The sequence below is a fragment of the Neolamprologus multifasciatus genome, chromosome 4 (assembly GCF_963576455.1).
Source record: "Neolamprologus multifasciatus chromosome 4, fNeoMul1.2, whole genome shotgun sequence".
Lineage (NCBI taxonomy): Eukaryota > Metazoa > Chordata > Actinopteri > Cichliformes > Cichlidae > Neolamprologus > Neolamprologus multifasciatus.
The window spans coordinates 3,876,638-3,896,311 of record NC_140442.1 but is presented as its reverse complement, the minus strand read 5'-3'; the positions used below and the strand labels follow the sequence as shown (position 1 = coordinate 3,896,311).

The 19,674-nt window shown below is 41.4% G+C and overlaps 2 protein-coding genes across 3 annotated transcripts in view; one reads left to right on the top strand and one right to left on the bottom strand.

Annotated features, from left to right (window-relative positions):
• rcvrna (recoverin a) overlaps nucleotides 1–19,674 on the top strand; it is a 98,926-nt gene that overhangs the window by 9,815 nt on the left and 69,437 nt on the right. The gene's annotated exons all lie outside the window — the stretch shown is intronic.
• gas7a (growth arrest-specific 7a) overlaps nucleotides 1–19,674 on the bottom strand; it is a 60,008-nt gene that overhangs the window by 3,948 nt on the left and 36,386 nt on the right. For both annotated transcript variants that reach the window (XM_085158190.1, XM_085158191.1), the window contains 6 exons: nucleotides 18,273–18,347; nucleotides 13,649–13,727; nucleotides 11,142–11,273; nucleotides 8,986–9,109; nucleotides 5,151–5,230; nucleotides 4,318–4,416 (listed from right to left, as the gene is read on the bottom strand). In XM_085158190.1, coding sequence (XP_085014316.1) covers nucleotides 4,318–4,416; nucleotides 5,151–5,230; nucleotides 8,986–9,109; nucleotides 11,142–11,273; nucleotides 13,649–13,727; nucleotides 18,273–18,347 — 589 coding nt within the window. The remainder of the gene's footprint in view (nucleotides 1–4,317; nucleotides 4,417–5,150; nucleotides 5,231–8,985; nucleotides 9,110–11,141; nucleotides 11,274–13,648; nucleotides 13,728–18,272; nucleotides 18,348–19,674) is intronic.

Here is a 19,674-nt window from a genome sequence, read left to right as displayed (position 1 = left end):
GACTCAAACACAGCTGTTATCCAACTGCAATAACACATCTGAATGCTACAAAAAAATGTCCATCACGCCACTCTTGTGTTAATCTATGCACGGTCTGAAGCATGTATGTGGGAATGTATGTGAATGTTTTACTGTTATGTCTTATTAGTATTTTAAGTATTCTATTTTATTTATTGAATTTTATTGTTTTATTTATATTTTGATATTGCTAGGGATGATGCAATGATCGGGGAACATTCTTAATTTCGTTGTACCTGTGACAATGACAATAAAGTTTCTGATTCTGATTCAACAAGTACAGGAGATATCCACATGAAATGTTCAGGACTGAAAATCAGGAAGCTCATCACCCAGTGTCACAAATATTAGCACATTTTTGAGTCTGTGTGGCCTGGATGTTATAACGCAGGTAAAAAGGAGACCTTATTTTGAGCCGCTACCTGTCCCACCTGGTGACATGACGCTTTTAACTTTACCCAACATGCACCTTTTTAGATTTTCTCTTGCAAATGATCAGAAAACAATTTAAACATTCAGGAGAACAGTGCTTCTTTTCCTGTTTCTCTAATTCTCTTTATAATGAACTGTTATTCTCAGAGACATTAACCAGTCCAAGCCATACGCCACCTCAACCACAACACTTAAACACACACAACACAGTCCACAGGACGCACTCAGAAGCTACCCTGCAGCTTCACAAGTACTCTGTTTAATCTGCACTGGTCACTTCACTTTATTGTTATTGATATTTATATTTAAAAGTGCAATACTGTAATTTTCTGCTGCTCATTCCTGTGCAATATCCCATCTGCCCTCCCGTCATATTTCTTTTCAAGATTTTCTTATTTAATCACTAGTGTACATATATTTATATTTATAGATACATATATATTTAGTCATCTTTTCTCTTTTACCATGTCTCTCTAATATTTTGCTCTTTACTGTTTTTCTATTTTTTTTATTTTATTATATTTTATTATATTTTCTCCTACTGTATCATGCTGCTGAGTGACTGCTGCTCGTCAAACACATTTCATTGCAATGTTGACCCTGTGCTAACTTGCATATGACAAATAAAACTGAAAACCGAAACTGAAAAAGTGCAGTTTATTCAAACTGTGATCCCAAAAATGATTCTAGAAGCAAATCATGCTGTGCATAGATGAGATTGTGGACATTTGGAGCAACTCAAAAATGCAAGAACAAGTCCAAGAGGGGAATCCACCTTTTTCCAGATGGGATTCATGTCCTCGGACTTCACGCTCGGCTGCACAAAGCAAAGAATCTAAGCCTGAGGTGTAATCGCTCAATCAGGTCAACGGAAATGCAACATGAGGCCGAGACCATGGTCGGGAGTTTTGTTCATATGTGATTAAAGGATGTCTGAATGAGAGGGAGACAGGTGGAAAGGTGAACATCCAAGGAACAGAGGTAGTAAAAGCAACCTTAACTAACTTGGATCAACCATCCAAAGCAACAGAGGTGAGGAGGAGAGCGCAGGCAGGGTGAAGCAGGTGGAGATGAGTGTTAGGGGTGAGTTGTGACAGAAGGATAGCAGCAAGAGTGAGAGCGAAGGTGGAACGGCTATGGTGTATGGTTTAGAGATGACGGCACTGGCAAAAAGACAGGTGGAGCTGACGATATTAAGATCTAAACTGGGAGTGACCTGGACAAAGGATGAGGAATATGGAGGATAAGAAAAAGAAGAAGAACTAATGATGTGAACCAGAGATTTTAACTCAGAATACTGCGAGTCGTCCATAAAGTCTGTGTGCTAACAGAGGCTAAACCAGATGATGAGATCACCGTGGTCTACGGCTGCAACTCCCATCTGTATTCATTAGTCGGGTTCATTGAGCGTCAGTGTTGCTGCACATTTAAAATCTTCCTCCATACAGACGAAAACAAAACGTGAGCAATCCAAACGTAAAAGCTGTGTGACTTGAACTGTCCTATATTTTGCTTGCAGATGATTGTATTGGTTTCATCTCTGGTGCGTCTGTCACCTCTGCGGTATTCATGTTGTCAGCGTTCACGCAGAGAGGCGCCCTCGTTCTGGAAGCTTCCTACAGCGCTGACAGAAAACGTCTCATCACATTCAAAGGCCTTTGGCCCTAAATGAGCAGAACGTCTGGGCGGCTTTCTCTGAGGATCTGAGAGAGCTCAGCCGGCGCGCTGCATCAAAGGCTGACGCGGGGTCGCCCAGGGCTCGCTCTGTCGCAGCACCTACGCTCGCCAGCTCAAGAAGCACGAAGTCGCATCACAGTGAAACCGCTGCTGATGGTTTAATCGGACCCGTAATGCACTGATTAGCTGATTATTCAGTAAAGCTGAGAATCACCAGACGGTCCACGATATGATGTCATCACAAAACTTCTTATTGCGATTTTTATAATATTCTGCGATATGTTCAGTATGGCAATTACATTTATCGTGACTTAAAACCTTTTTTAAACGAAAAAATCTCAAAGTTAAACTTTGTTAATATCTGTTTTAGCCAATAAAAAGGTGTCACTTCAGTTACTTATTTTCTGCAAAATGAAATGTATGAAATTGTCAAGCTGTCACTGTCTGACATCAGACTGCTACTGAATGGGGTCAAGTCGGCAATTACATGTAATCTGTTACTGATAACACAGCAAATAACTGTGATGTTGACATAGGCAGAAATCCACATTTAACTACTAAATGTGAGCTCTGCAAACTTCCTGGTCTATAGGAATGTTCAATTCAATTCAATTCAATTTTATTTATATAGCGCCAAATCACAACAAAAGTCGCCTCAAGGCGCTTCATAGATACAGAGAAAAACCCAACAATCATATGACCCCCTATGAGCAGCACTTTGGCGACAGTGGGAAGGAAAAACTCCCTTTTAACAGGAAGAAACCTCCGGCAGAACCAGGCTCAGGGAGGGGCGGGGCCATCTGCTGTGATTGGTTTGTGTGAGAGAAGGAATGTAACCAGAATAAAACCAGCTGGTGGCAAAGACTGATTCACTGATGGTAACATGTTGGTTATCTGTCTGCATTTATACATTAAACTCAATTATTTGCAAAGCTACAACAATCTCTGAGTGTGACTGCAGTCAGTCCAAGTCAGACTGAGCCTTGTATCAGGAGACCTGTGCCTGGTGATCTAAAGATGTTGTGAGTGTGCAACACCCTCAAGCTCCGGGAAACCATTAAACTAGGACGTAGCATTGTCATGGTGTTCAGTGTTGGTTTCTCGTTGAGCTGATTTAAGTTTGCTTCGCTAACGTTATTCCAGGACGGCGGTGCATGAGATGAGCCCTCTGGTTCATACTGTTCCCATATCACCACACACATCGCGATGCTACGCTGTATCGATTTTTCCCCACACCTCAATCATTTGGTTCAGAAAATGTACGTTGCCAGGCGACCTCTTCACATTTTATAATTTATCATACATGACAAAAAAAAGGAACACGCCCCTTTGAGATGCTGAACTTTGGATTTTCCCCCTACTTTTGTCACAGAAATTATTTATATATCATATTAGTACTACTTTTGATACTTACACCCTCGTTAAGGCACTGGCTTGGTGTAGGCGAGAGGTGTGGCATGGGTTACCCCAAATACTTCCATCAGACTAAGCCCGAATGTGGCCCAAAGAAAACTGCAATGTGTGACCTGTTTTAGGTGCATTAACTAGCCAATACAAAAAAAGTTATGATATACAGCGATGTGAGTCTATAAGAAGCAAATCAACTCCATTCAGTATTAAAACCAACTGTTTTAAGGATAATGCGGAACTACAAATTAATAGAATATAGCTAAAAAGCAGGGATTTAAAAGATGTTTTTGTATGAACAAGTCTGACACTAAAGGCTCTCGCCGACAGTCTCTGCTTGGATCTGGAAAAAGGGGAACTGCAGTGTTACTGTGGAATCAATTAGGGACGCTAGCGTCTGGCTCCGAAGTGTGTGGGTACATCCATCATTCACAAGCCATCTACAATCTTAAGGGTGAGATTTCTGTTTTCATCTGTGAATATGAAATGAGTTCACAACATCACAGTGGAGACAGATTTAGAGTTCTTGTGATCAAAAAACAGCAGGAAACACAGAATTACAGCTACCAGGAAACCTGAGCGAGAAACTGAAGTGATTAAGTAAAAAAATAAGGTGAGAAAAAGGCTTTGCAGATCACACAAAGACTAGAAACCTGCAAAGACAGAAGCAGAAACGACTACTAAGACAAAACCATTATAAAAAAAGAACAAAAACAGGACACAAAATGACAACAGAAGCCAAAATAATACCACAAAAAAGTGCTAAAACTGCCACAAACTCACACTCTGGTTGAACATGTCTGTTTCGTGCCGTAGGGTCGTATACTGTCGTAAATGCTGCTGAATCCACTCGATCCGCTCCACCTCCAGTTTCTCCAGCTCCTACAGGGAAAAGGGAAGACAAATGTCCTACTTAGTAAGACAGACAGCCGATAACCGCTGTACTACTGACATCACGCAGATTATCAGTCCTTCATTAAAGAGCGGAGATCTCACCACTGAATATGTTGAAATAAAAATCCAGCTTTTGCTCTTTTCTCTGACCTCATATTTAAAACCGAGGTTCTTTCAACACAAGCTTGACTTTTACATTTGAATATAATATTAACAGTATTTAGGAAGTATTATATCTTTCAGAGGTTATAAATATGATTTAAAACCAGATAAATAATATTTTTAGACAAATACCTGCACACTATGCTATCCTATAAAGGAAACTTTGTGATAGCACGCATTAAAAACCATAACACCTTTAGTTCATTAGTGTAAATACTCAGTAATGTGTGGTTATAAAGGTGAAACTGATGTTTATAATATTTCTCACTGGGCTGGAGTCTTTAGTCTTTAGTTTATTTCATTTTGCTGTAATCAATAACAAGATAATAAAAATATCCCTGAAGCGATAAGGACATAAAACCTACGATGAACTTACAGGATAGTGTTGTTGTTGTTTAATTAAAGTCTAATTACAGAACCTAATTGTACTTATTTGTGATTTTCCTGTACAGTATACATTACACAGTATAAAGTGTCACAGCTCAGACCTAGAAGAGAAAACATGCATCATATTTTGTTTCGGTCATTTTGCCTCATGAATCACACACACAGCTGTTTACCATGCTGGTTGTCACCATTTCTTCAAACCACTTGGACTGGGTTTGGTTGTAGAGGTCCACACAGCGCATCAGGTCATCACCTGGAAAAAAACACAGAGCAACAGGATGAGAAGCTGATTGTTTCAGCTCTGAGTGCAAGATCGTGCTGCAAGGCCTGTAACGACCAGCAGAGGGCGCTCAGGACTCAGCATTCAGCGAGCGCAGCGGCATCACAGATGAATCCCAGCTTCTCGTCGACCTGTACTATAAATGTTTATCACCTTTAATAGACGCGTTTAATGAACGGTTTACAGCACACTGCACTTCAGCTATAAGCAGATGTACGGACATTTCACGTGTCGAGAGGCAGCTTTGTTTTACTGTGAGTGGAACGTCTAATTGTGGGTGTCCACAGAAGAAATCCTAAATTTCAGGAGATATTTTGTTGCTGTATCTGTATATTCAGGCTGTGGACAACTTTTTGCCTTTATGGTACTTGTTAAAGTTTTTTCCTTGAGCAACTTGTTCAGATTTTTGTTTATTTGCTGTCTCATTTATGTAAACCACAATAACTGTGACTAAGTTTTATGGGGCATACAACAGTATTAATCAGCATGTTCATCCCTGCAGTGATGCGTTATATAAACAGTTACATTAATAATAAAAATCTTCTTACAAATCATGACCGAAGGGTACTGAATGACCAAAGTAAGATATATTTTTTTCTCTTTTAAATTTGTGTTTAATAAATAATCAAACTGTAAATAACAGTATAGTATTAAATTATAATTATATGGACATTCAACATAATCTAATAAAAGACGAATTGACCCAGAAGGAATCACGGCTAAATGATGAGCCTGGATGTCAAACTGTAGGTAAAAGCAACTCCTTTTATATGATATAATTCGAGCAGCCACCTCTGCATCATGTGATACGATCCCTTTACAGTTTAACCAAAATGTAGTTTTCTGCTGTGACGTATGAGGAACAGATATTCAGGTATTCAGATATTCATGGCTGTTTCTGTTCCTCTACGCACATTAAACTGATGGTTGTGGTTTTTTAACAGAGCTTAAATGTGTTTTTCATCCCTGAAAACAAAATGTAAATATCTTCTGTAGATATGTGCTGGAACAAAGGGCCATACTTCAACCTGCCCTCAACCTCGAGGTCCTGTAACTGTGAAATATTCACAGGATGAAGGTAAAGTTTTACATGACTTTTTCATTTCCTCCCCTCAGATGATTCACGTGAAGAATTGAAAGAAACTGAACATTTTATTTGTTTTATATTATAGAAATACTGTATTTTTTATAGTAAATTGATAAAACTGCTTTGATGTTGCTATGTTTGTGTTTTGTTTGTGTTATATTGTATTTCATCAGCACTGTGTTTTTTATTAGTTCAAGCTCAGTTCTTAGACAGTTGCCTTTATATGAGGCTGTAAACAGGATTTCCAATACACGCTAAACGTCGACAGCTAAAACAGATGCACGCAGCTTCTGGCTCTGAAAAATGAAGACGACACACAAGTGCCTCTAACCTGTATTCTATTTAATAGCCACTAGGGGGCGAAGCCTGTGAAAACAAAAGGATTTCTGGTCTTGAAGTGTGCAGGACCTCTCTAAACACTTTCCCGATGATATTATGGGCTCAGTCACTCGTATCATTGGGTAAAGACTTGTGACTGAAAAGTCATTAGCCACTGAGCATGCATTCTGTCCCTCGCTCATCACATTGAGTTTGAAAAATGCTCTTCTAAGGCTTCAAAACCAGACGACATCACTGTAGCTACTGTCTATGATCCTAAACATCCTTTTGATGTAGTCTCTCCTTCCAGTTTCTTTACTGCTGACCAAAGACAGCAGGAAGTTTAAGCTCTTTGCATCCTTACACTGAGCTAGGAAAAGAGGAAAACCATAGATGCTTATTAAAATTCCTTCAGCGCAGGTAAAATGGGTAAAACACCTCCCTGTGTTTAGCAGCGAGTAGTATTTGGCCCAACTTTAAGGTAGCAGCAGCACAAAGCTGACATCAATCACCTGAGCCTCGTGAAAGTTATTGATTAGTGTTGTGAACCGTGACTAAGCTACTGAGGGGCGGACAGAAAGATTAGTTCCTGCAGAGCGTTTCCTCTCCAGAGGGAAACTATTACAACAGGATCTTTTCTCATTAGGATGCCAAACATAGAGTTTCTTCTCCTTGGCGAGAAAACCCCCACATCATAATAACAACGCATCCACACAGTCTGCAGAATATTGAACATATGGCTGCTATTTTAGTTGAAGCCTTCCACGCTGCAGATGGATATGGAGGATGAAAAATGCATAAAAAATATCACAAATCAATATTTATTTATTAATGTGCTTTACAGTAACAGTTCTGCACATATTGAACTTTTAATTTGAATTTCTACATTTAATTCTGTACTTCTTTATGTATTTATTTATGTAAAATAACCAATTTATTTTTTAAGTAATGTATTTATTTTACTTAAGCGATAGAACCCAAACTGTAAAGCTGACCAACTAGAAGCTTAGAAAGTTATTATGCAAACAATAACATGACAATGACGTCTAAAAAGTGTCATGGTCCTGGGCCATGTTGGCCCAGCATTCTTAGTTTTCTTGTATTTTTGTATTTTGTTCCTTATGCCATGTTTCCTAGGTTCTGTTAAAGATGTTCCTTATTTGATTACCATCTGTGTATCTGTGAGCCCTCGTTTCCCCTCCTTGTGTTTCATTCAATGTTTTCCCCAGCCCGTTATGTCTGTGCTCTCTCTCCTCCTGTCTGAACCTCTGTGTACTTCCTGTTTTACTTTGACAGTCTCTCGTCAGTATGCGTCATGTTGTGTTCACTCCTGCCCTGTCTCGTTACGATTATCTGTGTCAGCTGTGTTCCCCGTGTGCTCCCACTTCCCTCGTTAACCCTCTGTGTATTTATGTGCATGTCTCCCTCAGTTCAGGGTCGCGTCGTCAATGTCTCCTCCCCGAACCTGTGTGCCTTTCTGTGTTCCCTCGGTCTTCTGTTAGTATTCCCAGTTTAGTTCTGTTTCGTGTTAAGGCCTGCAGTAAAGCAGTGATTTTGAGTTCAGTTCCTGTCTCCGTGAGTTTTGTGTTTGGGTCCTCATCTGCCTCCACACAGCTACTTCATGACAAAAAGGATATAAAGGCACCAACTGTTGTGATGTTAGAGGACCAAATATTCGACTTCCTGTCCACACGCAAGTGCAGAACTTGAGTTTTTGAAAACGTTAGTCTTCAGTGACATAAACAGATGTTTACATCTGTGAGCGAAATGTCAAAAGGCGTAAAAAAAGGTAAGTTTTCTAAAATACTCAAGTAGGTTTGGGCAGGATCATCCTGATGTGCTCAGCAAGCAGCTGCTAAGTACAGCTGATAATGATAATAACAGCCAGTGTTTCTCCAGTAATATTGACACTACATGTTGTAGAGTAATCATGCGACAGTAGCTACACAAACGCGTGAGTGTGCAAACTTTAGACTGCTACCTTAAGTTTGACTTCCCCGTGCAGTACAAAGCTACAGCCAGGTGAGCTTAGCTTAGCTTAGCATAAACGGTAGAAAAAGTGGGACGGTAACAATAAGGTTTCCATCTTCTCCTTTCTTTAAACAAAAACTGTCCAAAAATGTCAAACTCCTCCTTTACCCCGGGAACAAGGGGAACTAAAACCACTTACAAACCTCTTTCATCGTTTCCAGCTGCTCACAGATGTGCTTGAAAACTTCATTATCCTGTTCTTTTGTCCAGCTGTTTCAGATTCCTGTAAACTTCCCTGAATTTTCCAGTTATTATTTGACGACTGTACTTTTGTGAAACTTTGACCTCTGACCTGCTTGTGTGGATTTCCGCCGGGCCTTCTTTATGTCCTCCTCCGTCTTATTGCTGAGTTTAATCTCCAGCTGCTGGGTCTTCACCTCCAGATCCTTCTGCCTGTCTGCCAGGGCTTTACGTGCCTGCGGCGCGCACAGAAACAATGAGTCATTCGTGGTAATCCTCAGATTTACTGCACCTACATCTATTACTACAGTCATTACAGCCTTTTCATGCTGGCTTCTGACATCCGTGCTGCGATCCTGGTCTCATCCTTTAATCTACTTCTAATCTATACCATTGAGTCTTTCCTCTTATTCTATACATAGGCAACTCTCCAAGGTTGTGCTGTGATTGTGTTTGAAATGTAAACACAGAATAATATAATAAAGGCGATGTGAGCCAAAACAGCCCATTTTAAACCTGAGACATTGAGCAGCAGATATTTCTTTTCAGTTTTATCAGAGTTAAGACAGAAAAACCAAAAAAATAAAGCATAATGCAGATATTAAAAAGTGGTATAGTATAGTACAGAGTAAATCTGAAGACTAAGAGCTGAAGGTAAAAATCTAAAGGAAACTGAAAATAGAAACGTATGTACAAAGTTGAATATAATTCATTAAAGTGCCTACAGGACAAGAACTTAATAAGTCCATCCATCGCAGTCCAGATCACAAGTAATGCCCAGACCTCCATCTCCACGGATCCTCCAGCTCTTCTGGGGAATACCAAAGTGTTAACAGGCCAGCCAAGAAATCTCTGTGTCTACCCCAGGGCCTCCTCCTGATAGGACAAGTCTGGAACATCTCACCCAGGAGGTGCCCAGAAGGCATCCTAATAATCGCTCATTTCAATGTGGAGGAAGAGTAGCGGCTCTACTCCGAGGCTGTCCTGAATGACTGCACTTTCACGCTCTCTCCTCACCACGATGCACCAGTGCAACGTCTGCATCACTGCAAATACAGCGGGTAATGAAAATGACCCTTTTCATACCGAAAACCACGGCCTCAGACTGACATGCAATTCTCTTTCCAGCTGCTTCACACTGGTCTGCAAACAGCCTAATGTGAGCAGGAGGTCAACGCTCGACGATCTGCAAAAGCAGCGACGAGATCCCGAGGCCATCAACCCGCCACCCTCCATCCATCAGCCATGGTCGCAGAGTCCAACATCCAATGAGATGAATCTGACTTACAGCTGGCAATAAAAGGGCCAAGCAATTATAGCGGTTGCACAGGAGGACTTCAATACTCTATACTTCTAAAATCCAGATGCTCTGAGTACACAACACACATGTAGACTGGTTAGGCAAACTCCCACACATCCTCGCAGAGCATTGAGAGTATAAAGAGCTGGTCCAGTGTTTCAGGACGACTGACACATCCAAAGTGTGACTAATGGGTCCTCTCCAGCATGACTTCCACACAGTATTGCTGAGGTGTCGACCACGACAGCCCCACATCATCCAGAGCTTTCAGAAACTCATCAGAGTGAACTTCATCCACCCTGCCACTGCCACCAGACTCTGCCTCCACCATAGAAGGAGTGTCATTGGGGCTAGGCCTGACTATGTCCTAAGCTAAGGTCAGCTGAACGCCTTCCCCAACGTACACAGTGTGGACAGGAAGCTGCTTAACCCTCCTGAGTCGCCTCCTGGACCAACCGACAGCGTTATCTTATTTTGCTGAATAACTACGATGCAGCAGAATAAAAATGGCTTTCTACAAGTAGGAAATGATTTCCACCTATGTTATGTGTGGCACTAATAAGACTAATAATCTTAATGGAAACAGCAAAAGGCTTCCTGGATCTCTAGTAGAAATGACGGTGCATGAACAACTGCCAACAAAGCGAGGTTATTGGCTCTGCTTCTAGCTCTTCTGGCAGTGAAAACACAGTGTTCACATATTGCTGCCACCCACCACAACATGCCACAAAAATAAAAGTGAAAAGCAGAAAAAAAAATGATCTGTGCAAGACAGAATCCGCATCCATTCATGAGCCGATACAGCAGGTGGGAAGCAGCAACAAAACACCGACTGCCATGAAGGGCCGAGCGTAGGAGGCACCGGAGCTGCTATCATTATGTCATCGCTCTGATCCAAACAAACAGTCGTCTGCGTGAAGCTTTACTGCACGCTTTGTGTGCGTGTCAGCGACGGCATCTCCACGCACCTTCTCCACGCTGGCGTAGCGGCTGGCCAGCTGCTTCCTGAGGTCGGCGATGTGATGGTCGTACTTCTTCAGGTCCTTCTTGAAGTTGTCGCCCCTGAAGGTCAGCAAGGGCTTCTCTACCTCCGTGTGGAGCTGTGAAGACAAAGCAGTCAGATAGCAGTAATGTGCAGCGTGCTTTAAGAGCTTGCTGGTGTTCCTAATGCTTTGCTCTCTCATTTTCAGTATAATGCAGTCAAATACAAAACCACCCACCCATGCACAAAATCAGAAATAAATCTAAATAATTACTTTAAGCTTTACTCAGCTATTATGGCAGAGCTGCTTTAGGTGCCCCTCCCTGAGCCCAGTTCTGCTTCCCTCTGTCACCAAGTGCTTGCTCAAAGAGGGTCGTTTGATTGCTGGGTTTTCTTTCTTTACCTTACAGTCCTTGAGGAACTGCTGAATTTAACTGAATTAAATTGAAGTCAAATTAAAGCTTGAGTCCACGTTTAAACTGAGCTTAAAGTAGAAAAAAGTGCATATACAAGAACTAGAATCTTCAATCTACCAACAGCACTCGTAGGTGTGGTTAATTTTACCTGTGATGTAAATCTGAATACAATGAATTATTCCAAAGAGTGTCTTTACTTCATCTATATGAGTAAGATCCACTCTTGATCCTCACAGGTTGGCAGGTGGTGACACCCCTAACCTATGGGCGCAAGTCGTAAGTGACCGAAAGAATAAAACCGTGGATACGAAGAGCAGAAACTAGTTTCCTCCATTGGGCGGCTAGGCTCTGTGTTGAAAAGAGCTAGCTGAGGTCCTCTGGGCATCTGATCACGATGCCGCCTTCGCGTCTTTCTTTGAAGGTTTTTGGTCAAAGCGAGCCGAAAGGAGAATCTCTGGTTCAGCCACAACTAGCTGGAGAGACTATATATATCATCTGGAGCACATCGTGCGAAAGCATCTGGAATACACTGCTTAGCCTGCTGCCACTATAACCCAGCTTTGGACAAGTGGAAGAAAATAGAAGGATTTTATCAGTCTAGAACAGGGGTAGGCAACTCCAGGCCTCGAGTGCCGGTGTCCTGCAGGTTTTAGATCGCACCCTGGGTTAACACACCTGAATCAAATGATTAGTTCATTACCAGGCCTCTGGAGAACTTCAAGAAATGCTGAGGAGTCATTTAACCCTTTAAATCAGCTGTGATGGATCATGGACACATCTACAACCTCCAGGACACTGGCACTCGAGGCCTGGAGTTGCCTACCCCTGGTCTAGAAGAAAGCATTTAGTCTCCAAGAGCGGCTATGGAGGTGTATAGCTAACCCGATGTTTACGATTGTTACCATGTCTTTTATACTGAGTTTTTTTCTGAAGAACACCTGCCCTTTTACTGCATCAGCCACTGTTATTCTGTAGCTTTAGGTCATTTTCAAAGTTTACTGGTAGCGGCTAACTCCCTGGTGCCCGGAAGCAGAGTTATGGGGTTGTATCAGAGACCTCACGCACCATTCAAATGTTTCTGTTTGTGGATTTTGATTGTTTTTTGCTTAATTTTGACAGGAAGATGTAGCATGGAGCGTTTCAGCTCACAGTTTGGTTAGTAATGTCACTGCACAGTCTACCTGGATCAAAACTCACTCCCATTTATGTTTATTGGATCCATATCTTAAAGTGTGAACAGCACAATTTGCAGTTTTTAGGCACCTTAAAATACATTGGCAGTGCATTTATTAAACTGTGGAAAAGTGCAGGTAAATGGGTGTCGACATTAGTAAAGCCTGCTTCCTGTTCTGACCCATAAAGAGAAACAGTTACCGTCTGTTTCTCTGCCTCTCAGCAAAAGTTTGTCCAATATTACAATTTGTTTTTTTAAATGACATTTCAACGGACTGCGAGGTGCCTTTCAGCACCGATGGCTCTGCATGCTGAATACTAATCTGGTGCAAATGGCAAAGCTTGAAGCTACTGATGAACTGTAGCTTATTTAAAACTCGGAGAGCAAAACAAGTCGCGGCTTCTGCAGGCTTGATAAGACTCCTCATTCCTCCTCTACTTTACCTCCACCCACGATAACAAAGCATGGAGCCCTGCTGGAGCTGGGAAAGGCCTGCAAAGCCTTCGGCGTGGGGCTTGTCAGAATACGTAGCTAATTAATTAGACAACAGAGAGCTCCGAAAAGCTCAGAGGCTGCCTTTGCTTTATTTAAGGCTGCCTCTGAAGCCACTATGCTGTTTCTGCATCGCCGGTAATCGGACTCACAGACGGGTCATTTTCTGTGGTCAACACAGGCGAGGCTGAAGTAAACAAAAGCTGTCACCTCAGGATGTGGTCGGATCAAGTATCCGTTTCCACAGCTGACTGAAAACATTCAACGCTTGACCTGGAGGTGCACAAAACTGAAAATTCAAGGCAGAAGAAAAAACCTTCATGATTCTGTCTACAGGATAGAATAATAATGCTAAAGTAGAGCTGATCTAATTGAATCCTGGTGTTTAATCTGTATATGAGTAGATTTTACCTTGTTGGAGAACTTGAGGTGAACTTCAGCCTCATCATGGAGACTCTTCTTAAGCTGAGTCCACGCTTCTCCGAGAGTCCTGAGAGAACATCGACGTGAAGTTAAACTCACAGATCAAAAGCATTGAACGGTTGGGTCAAAGTGTGCAAACGAAGCAGATACAAGATGCATAACTGTTACCTTAACGGCATAAAAAGCAAAAGCAGATTCTGTGCAGCAAAACAAATAATCCACACGTACAGAACCTGAGCAAAGTTTCAAATAATGGTCTCAGCTTATATATAACAAAACAAAGAAAGTCCTCAAAGGACTCTGTGCAGACCTCAACAAAATAAATAAATAAATTTGCTCATTTAAGTTTAGCTTTTATTCTTTTCATTACTAGTTTCTTCTTTTCAGTGTTAGTGACAGCTGTAAAAGGCTGATGGAGTATTGTAGTCACCTGCTGGGCAGAGGGAGTGGAAACCCAAGTTTGAGAACAAAGTCGCTTAGGATGTTAAATTGATACCACAGGTGGACTGGCAGCTGCCAGTATTTTTAATAAATGATACCAAAGGATCATATTCGTCAAGGCCATGGATCAAAATGTCATGTAGTGTGCTGTGAGCGGCAGGAGGAAGGACCCAAATGCAGGACTCATAAAGGGCAAAAACTTAAAGCAGCAGCTTAATTTGCTGGGAAAACTCAAACATGAATATAAGGAAACTAAAACCAGAAACGCAAAGCACTAACTAGAAATCTGGGGAAACTAGAAAACAGAACTGAACAGCTAACTAGAAAGCTACCACAAACACAGAGGAGAAACCACAGCGTGGAGAGGTGACGATGCGACGCCTGACAAAGAGAAACACAGGACTTAAACACACCAGCAGGACAACGAGAGGATGGGGAACAGGTGGTAACACAGCTGGGACAAATCAGACCTAATGAGACAAAGGAAGCAAAGCAGAATACATGGACAAAGGACACAGACTGTCAAAGTAAAACAGGAAGTACAACACGGAGACGCGGATTTGACACAGACTGAGAAACGACTGACTGGGAAGGAGGAGGAACATGCAGACGAGCGTCACAAGACGAGGAACGTGAGAAAGACAAAATAACAGAAACCAAAAAATATAACACCAGCAGAACCAAAACCCATGAATTACAATAATCAAAGAATATAACTAAAACCCACACAAAGACACTGGTCACAGACCCAGTACTGTGACACAAAAAGCTCAGAACATCAATACAAACATGTAGAGCTGCACGATTAATCGTTAGAAAATCGCGATTTCAATTCATACTTATGTGCGATCTCATTTCCAAATGACAACGATTTAAAAAAAAAAAAAAAAAAAAAAAAAAAAAAGACGACGACGATTGTACCGCATTTTGATCCGGGACGTAATCTGCATGAAAACAAGCGCTCACTCTGCTCAACAAATGACAAGGGCGGAGCCTTATACCACGTGATACAGAAGCTGGCTGCTAAAATTAGCAGGGAAAAAAACAACGGAGAGCACGTCAGGGATGACGAGAAAGTGACGGGAGAAAATCCGTCCCGGTCAACCACCCAAACATCAATAACAGGAACCTTATACAGCGCTTCCCTAAACCCGTCGAACTTCCGCAGGCACAAAGAAATTATGGAGGCTATCACTTATCACCTGACCAAAGATATGGCTCCATCAACACTGTGCAAAACGAGGGATTTAGGAAACGGCAACGACAAAATGTGAGACATTTGTTGTTTTTATGTTTGTTTATTGTTTTTATGTTCAGTCTCAACTGTTACGAAGTTGATGTGCAGTTAATAAGAGCAATAAATATTTATATTGGAAAAGAAAATCATGAGAGAATCGTGATCTCAATTCTAAGCAAAGAAATCGTGATTCTCATTTTATGCAAAATCGTGCAGCCCTACAAACGTGACTGACAGTTTGCAAAAATCCAAAGCTTCTTCAGCCTGGTTGTGTTGGAAGATTTCACCAAACTGACAAAAGGTAGAACACACTTTTCTTTGAGTTACTTTCATAAGAATGCAGGATTGTTTCTGGTTCTGAACTCTCCTTTTAGTGGCAGCAGTTTGATCCCTGGCTCCTCCTGCCTGTACGTCGAAGTACCCTTGGGCGGGATACTGAACCCTGAGTTGATCCTGAGGCATCTTTTGGACTGTGTGTTAGATTAAAAGTGCTTAGGCATAAAAAAGTGAATGTGTGTGTTTGAATGGGTGAATGTAGCAGGAAAGCACTGAGAAAGCTCAAATTGAGCAGAAAAACATTTTAAAAGTACCAGCCCGTTCCTTTTTTTAGTCTTAGCTTCATGCTGTCACTGAGAACAGATGTCAGAAGAAATCTGGTTTAAATATAGAGCAGCCACAAAAGTAGAGAAGGTCAAATGAATTATTTTGTTCAAGTAGCTACACCAAGCCCCAGTTTAAGATAAACATGGATTATTTTAAACTATGAGTCATGCAAAGCTACTCTAGTCCCAGAATGAAAACATGAAGCTGGAAATGAGCAGAATTTGTTACCATGTCTTTTAAGATGATCTCGAGATGAAATAATTATTTATATTCTATGTATATGTTTGACCCGATGCTTTATTTGTTTGAATGTGGGGGAAATAAATAACGATCTGAGTGTGTTTGAAGAATTGGTTTGACCTCCTGCTGCCCTGTGAACATCCTACGACCAAACTGATCAATACAAGCAAAGGTCAGTCCAGAGCAAAGCAGTACATACTGATCAATCATGACATCAAAGCAGAGAAGCAGTGTGGGGAACGTTTATGGACTTACCTGATAATGCGACATAGTCTGCATAGGCTTTAATGAATACTGGTAGTAGAATACTTCAGTCTGTTAGCACTAATTAGCAGGTATCAGTTTCTGTGTTATGGCTGCAGCTTTAGCATTAGCTCGTAACTTAGCACTGTCTGAATATGGTCACTTCTGGCTACAAAACCCCAACATGAAGGCGGTCAAAACGCTAAAGTTGATGCTTCACGATAACACAAACCAGTGGGTGACAACTGGTTTCATATAGAGCACTTGTAGCTCAGTCACATCAGAATAAAAAAATGGACAGCAACCTCCACGCCACTGTCATCTCAACAAGAATAAATGAAGTTGTTGAATTTCATACAGATCCTGTATAATTAATCCTGTAATTACGTTCATCACAGAAACATGAAATTATTTTGTTCACATTACAACTTTGACTTTTGTAAAGCGTACCTAACATGCCTGGTTGTCATAGCAACGGCATTAATATGCAACATGGACGCTTTAAAAAAAGGGCGATGTCGAGGCAAGAATATACCCGCTACTCGGTCTGTGGCTTTTTGTCATACTTGACAGTGCTGTTTTTTATAGCCATCTTCCTTGTTGCCGGGTTTCAAAAATGGCAAATGGTTTTAATTTTCGTGAACGAGACGCTCTCGTGACTCATCAAGTGATGCTACTGACCAGCCAATCGGTGGCATGCAGTCTGATGACGTCACATTTTAGTCAAGCCGAGTAGGTACTAATGGAAAAGGGCCTCATGTGCATCTTCTACATACGGTGTGTGGTTTAGCTGCATACACCCCACAAAGAAAAGAGAAACACAAACCACTGGTAATGTAAATTTCTTAGGCCAACACCAAATGCAGCAAATGCAAAGCCTATAAAATCAGTTTGTTTGCACACTTGATTTAAATATTCTCTTCATAGTTCACGTCTAGTCTCAGAAATACACATGTAACAGGATCAGTCAGGAGTTCCCACCTCTCACATCTAATCTTGTCACTAGCTAGTAAATATGGCCCCATGTCATCAATGCTGTGTTTTTCAATCATTTCAAATAATATTATAAATATTAAATATTATAATTATAATAATAATTATAATAATAATAGCCGCACAGCAAGAAGGTCCTGAGTTCAATTCCAACATCAGGCCGGGGTCTTTCTGTGTGGAGTTTGCATGTTCTCCCCGTGTTTGCGTGGGTTCCCCCCGGGTACTCCGGCTTCCTCCCACCGTCCAAAAACATGCAGCTTGTGGGGATAGGTTAATTGGATAATCCAAATTGTCACTAGGTGTGAATGTGCGAATGAAAGTGAGTGCGAATGGTTGTCTGTCCAGGGTGTACCCTGCCTCTCGCCCTATGACAGCTGGGATAGGCTCCAGCGCCCCCCGTGACCCTGAAAAGGATAAGCGGAAGCGAATGGATGGATGGATAATTATAATATTATAAATACCATAATAATTTAAAGTGGTCACCTAAACTTTTTTACTGGACATTTTTTTTATATCTCATCGAATTCTTTGATATTTGATCTTCAATTTAATGTAATAAGTTTTTATGAGTGTCGGGAAAGCAGTTCAAGTCCACCCTTGCCAAGCCTTTCCCTTTCTACCAACTGCTTCTGGGATCGACTCATAGGCCGTCGTGTTATTTTGCCGACAGACAAACACGATGACAGGAGTCATCTCTGAAAGCAGCATCAAACACAAACAGGATGAATCTATTTTAAAATCGTCCTATCTTTAGAAGCGGTTCTGGCGATTATTGAAACTGTCTCCTGTTTCGAGAGGAAGCTTTTTGAGCTGCACTCACTGATTCATCTCACAGCTTCTGTTTACTGCACTCACCCTTCCTCCTGCGCTGCCAGGGGGCTGAGAGACAGCTTGGAGAGGTTCTTGGCATATTCCTCCTCAATCTTTATCCTGAAACACAAACAACAAGATGAGGAACTGTCAGCTGCCTGGCTCAAGGGAGGTCAGACAGAAACAGCTTCAGTGGTTGGAAGAAAATACTTTTCTGAATCTTAAAGAATCCAACACCGGGCATAGCTCTGACCCTCGTACACCGGCAGCCCAGCCGAGCCCCTGCTTTGCTTTACAGCAGTTCATTTTCAGAGCGGCTCTTCGCGCCTTCATTGTGAGATTTACTCATTTTCGCCGCGGGCTGCGTTCAGCCCCGGTAGCCGTGTTTGTGCCCTCTGTGACATTCACTACCTCACATTTACCGACCACACCTGAGTAAATCTGTCACCCAAAGAAGGTCACCAGGCCCGTTCCTTGACTTAATGCCTCGACTTAATTCTCACAGGCACCGAGCAACCCAGAGAAATGGGAAAAGGTCAGGAAATCTTCCCAAAGGAACTGGGAATCTTGAGTCAATTCTAAGTATATTCACAGGAGATTCCTCATTCACTTCCCACGACGTGAATGGAGCTTTTGTTGGATAAGGTGGAGCTAATTCTATAGGGAGGCGTGAGATCGGATGTAAAAGTTATTTGTGGTGTTTGTGACGTCCTGGTTCTGATTCAGTAGGAGGATTTTTCCCGCATACGAGAAGATTTGGCACGCCCTCGCGTACTCAACCATAAAAGGCATTTTGTTTGTCAAATACCCAGAAATAACAGGAAGAAGCTCAGACTTCTCTTAAGGAAGGTAACACTGACTCTTTGTCTTAATGAAGATGTGGATCAGTCGTGCTAATGTGTAACGGTGACCTCCCAAAGGCTCATTTTGAGCCCAGAAATATCCTGCTGAGATCTACAGCTCTCTAATCACAGAGTGAAACCACACAGAGGATCATTTAACCTGCAACTTTACTGTGTGTGGATTTAATGTGCTGCACATAATAAAATCATTTTAGGTATGCTTTCGTCGAAAAGCTTTCATACACATCAACCAGGCTAAGAGGCTTTCCATTTCTTACAGGGAGCGAAAAAAATAAATGCTTTATTACAGAGTTTTACTTTAGTTTCAGTTTTTAAGGTTTAGTTTACTTTAGTTTCACTTCTTTTTTGTTCAGTTTCACTTTTAAGGAGGTTTAGTTTCAGTTTATTTTACTTGAGTTTCACTTTTCAAGAGGTTTAGTTTAGTTTGGTTTAGTTTCAGTTTTTAAGAGGTGTAGTTTAGTTTTACTTCTAGCTTTTAAAAAATATTAAGTAGCTCATACGCTCATGCGATACCTCTTTGAACAGAGACTCATTATAGTGTCAAACTTGGTTTAGTTAACTCTTAGTTACTTTATTAACCTTGG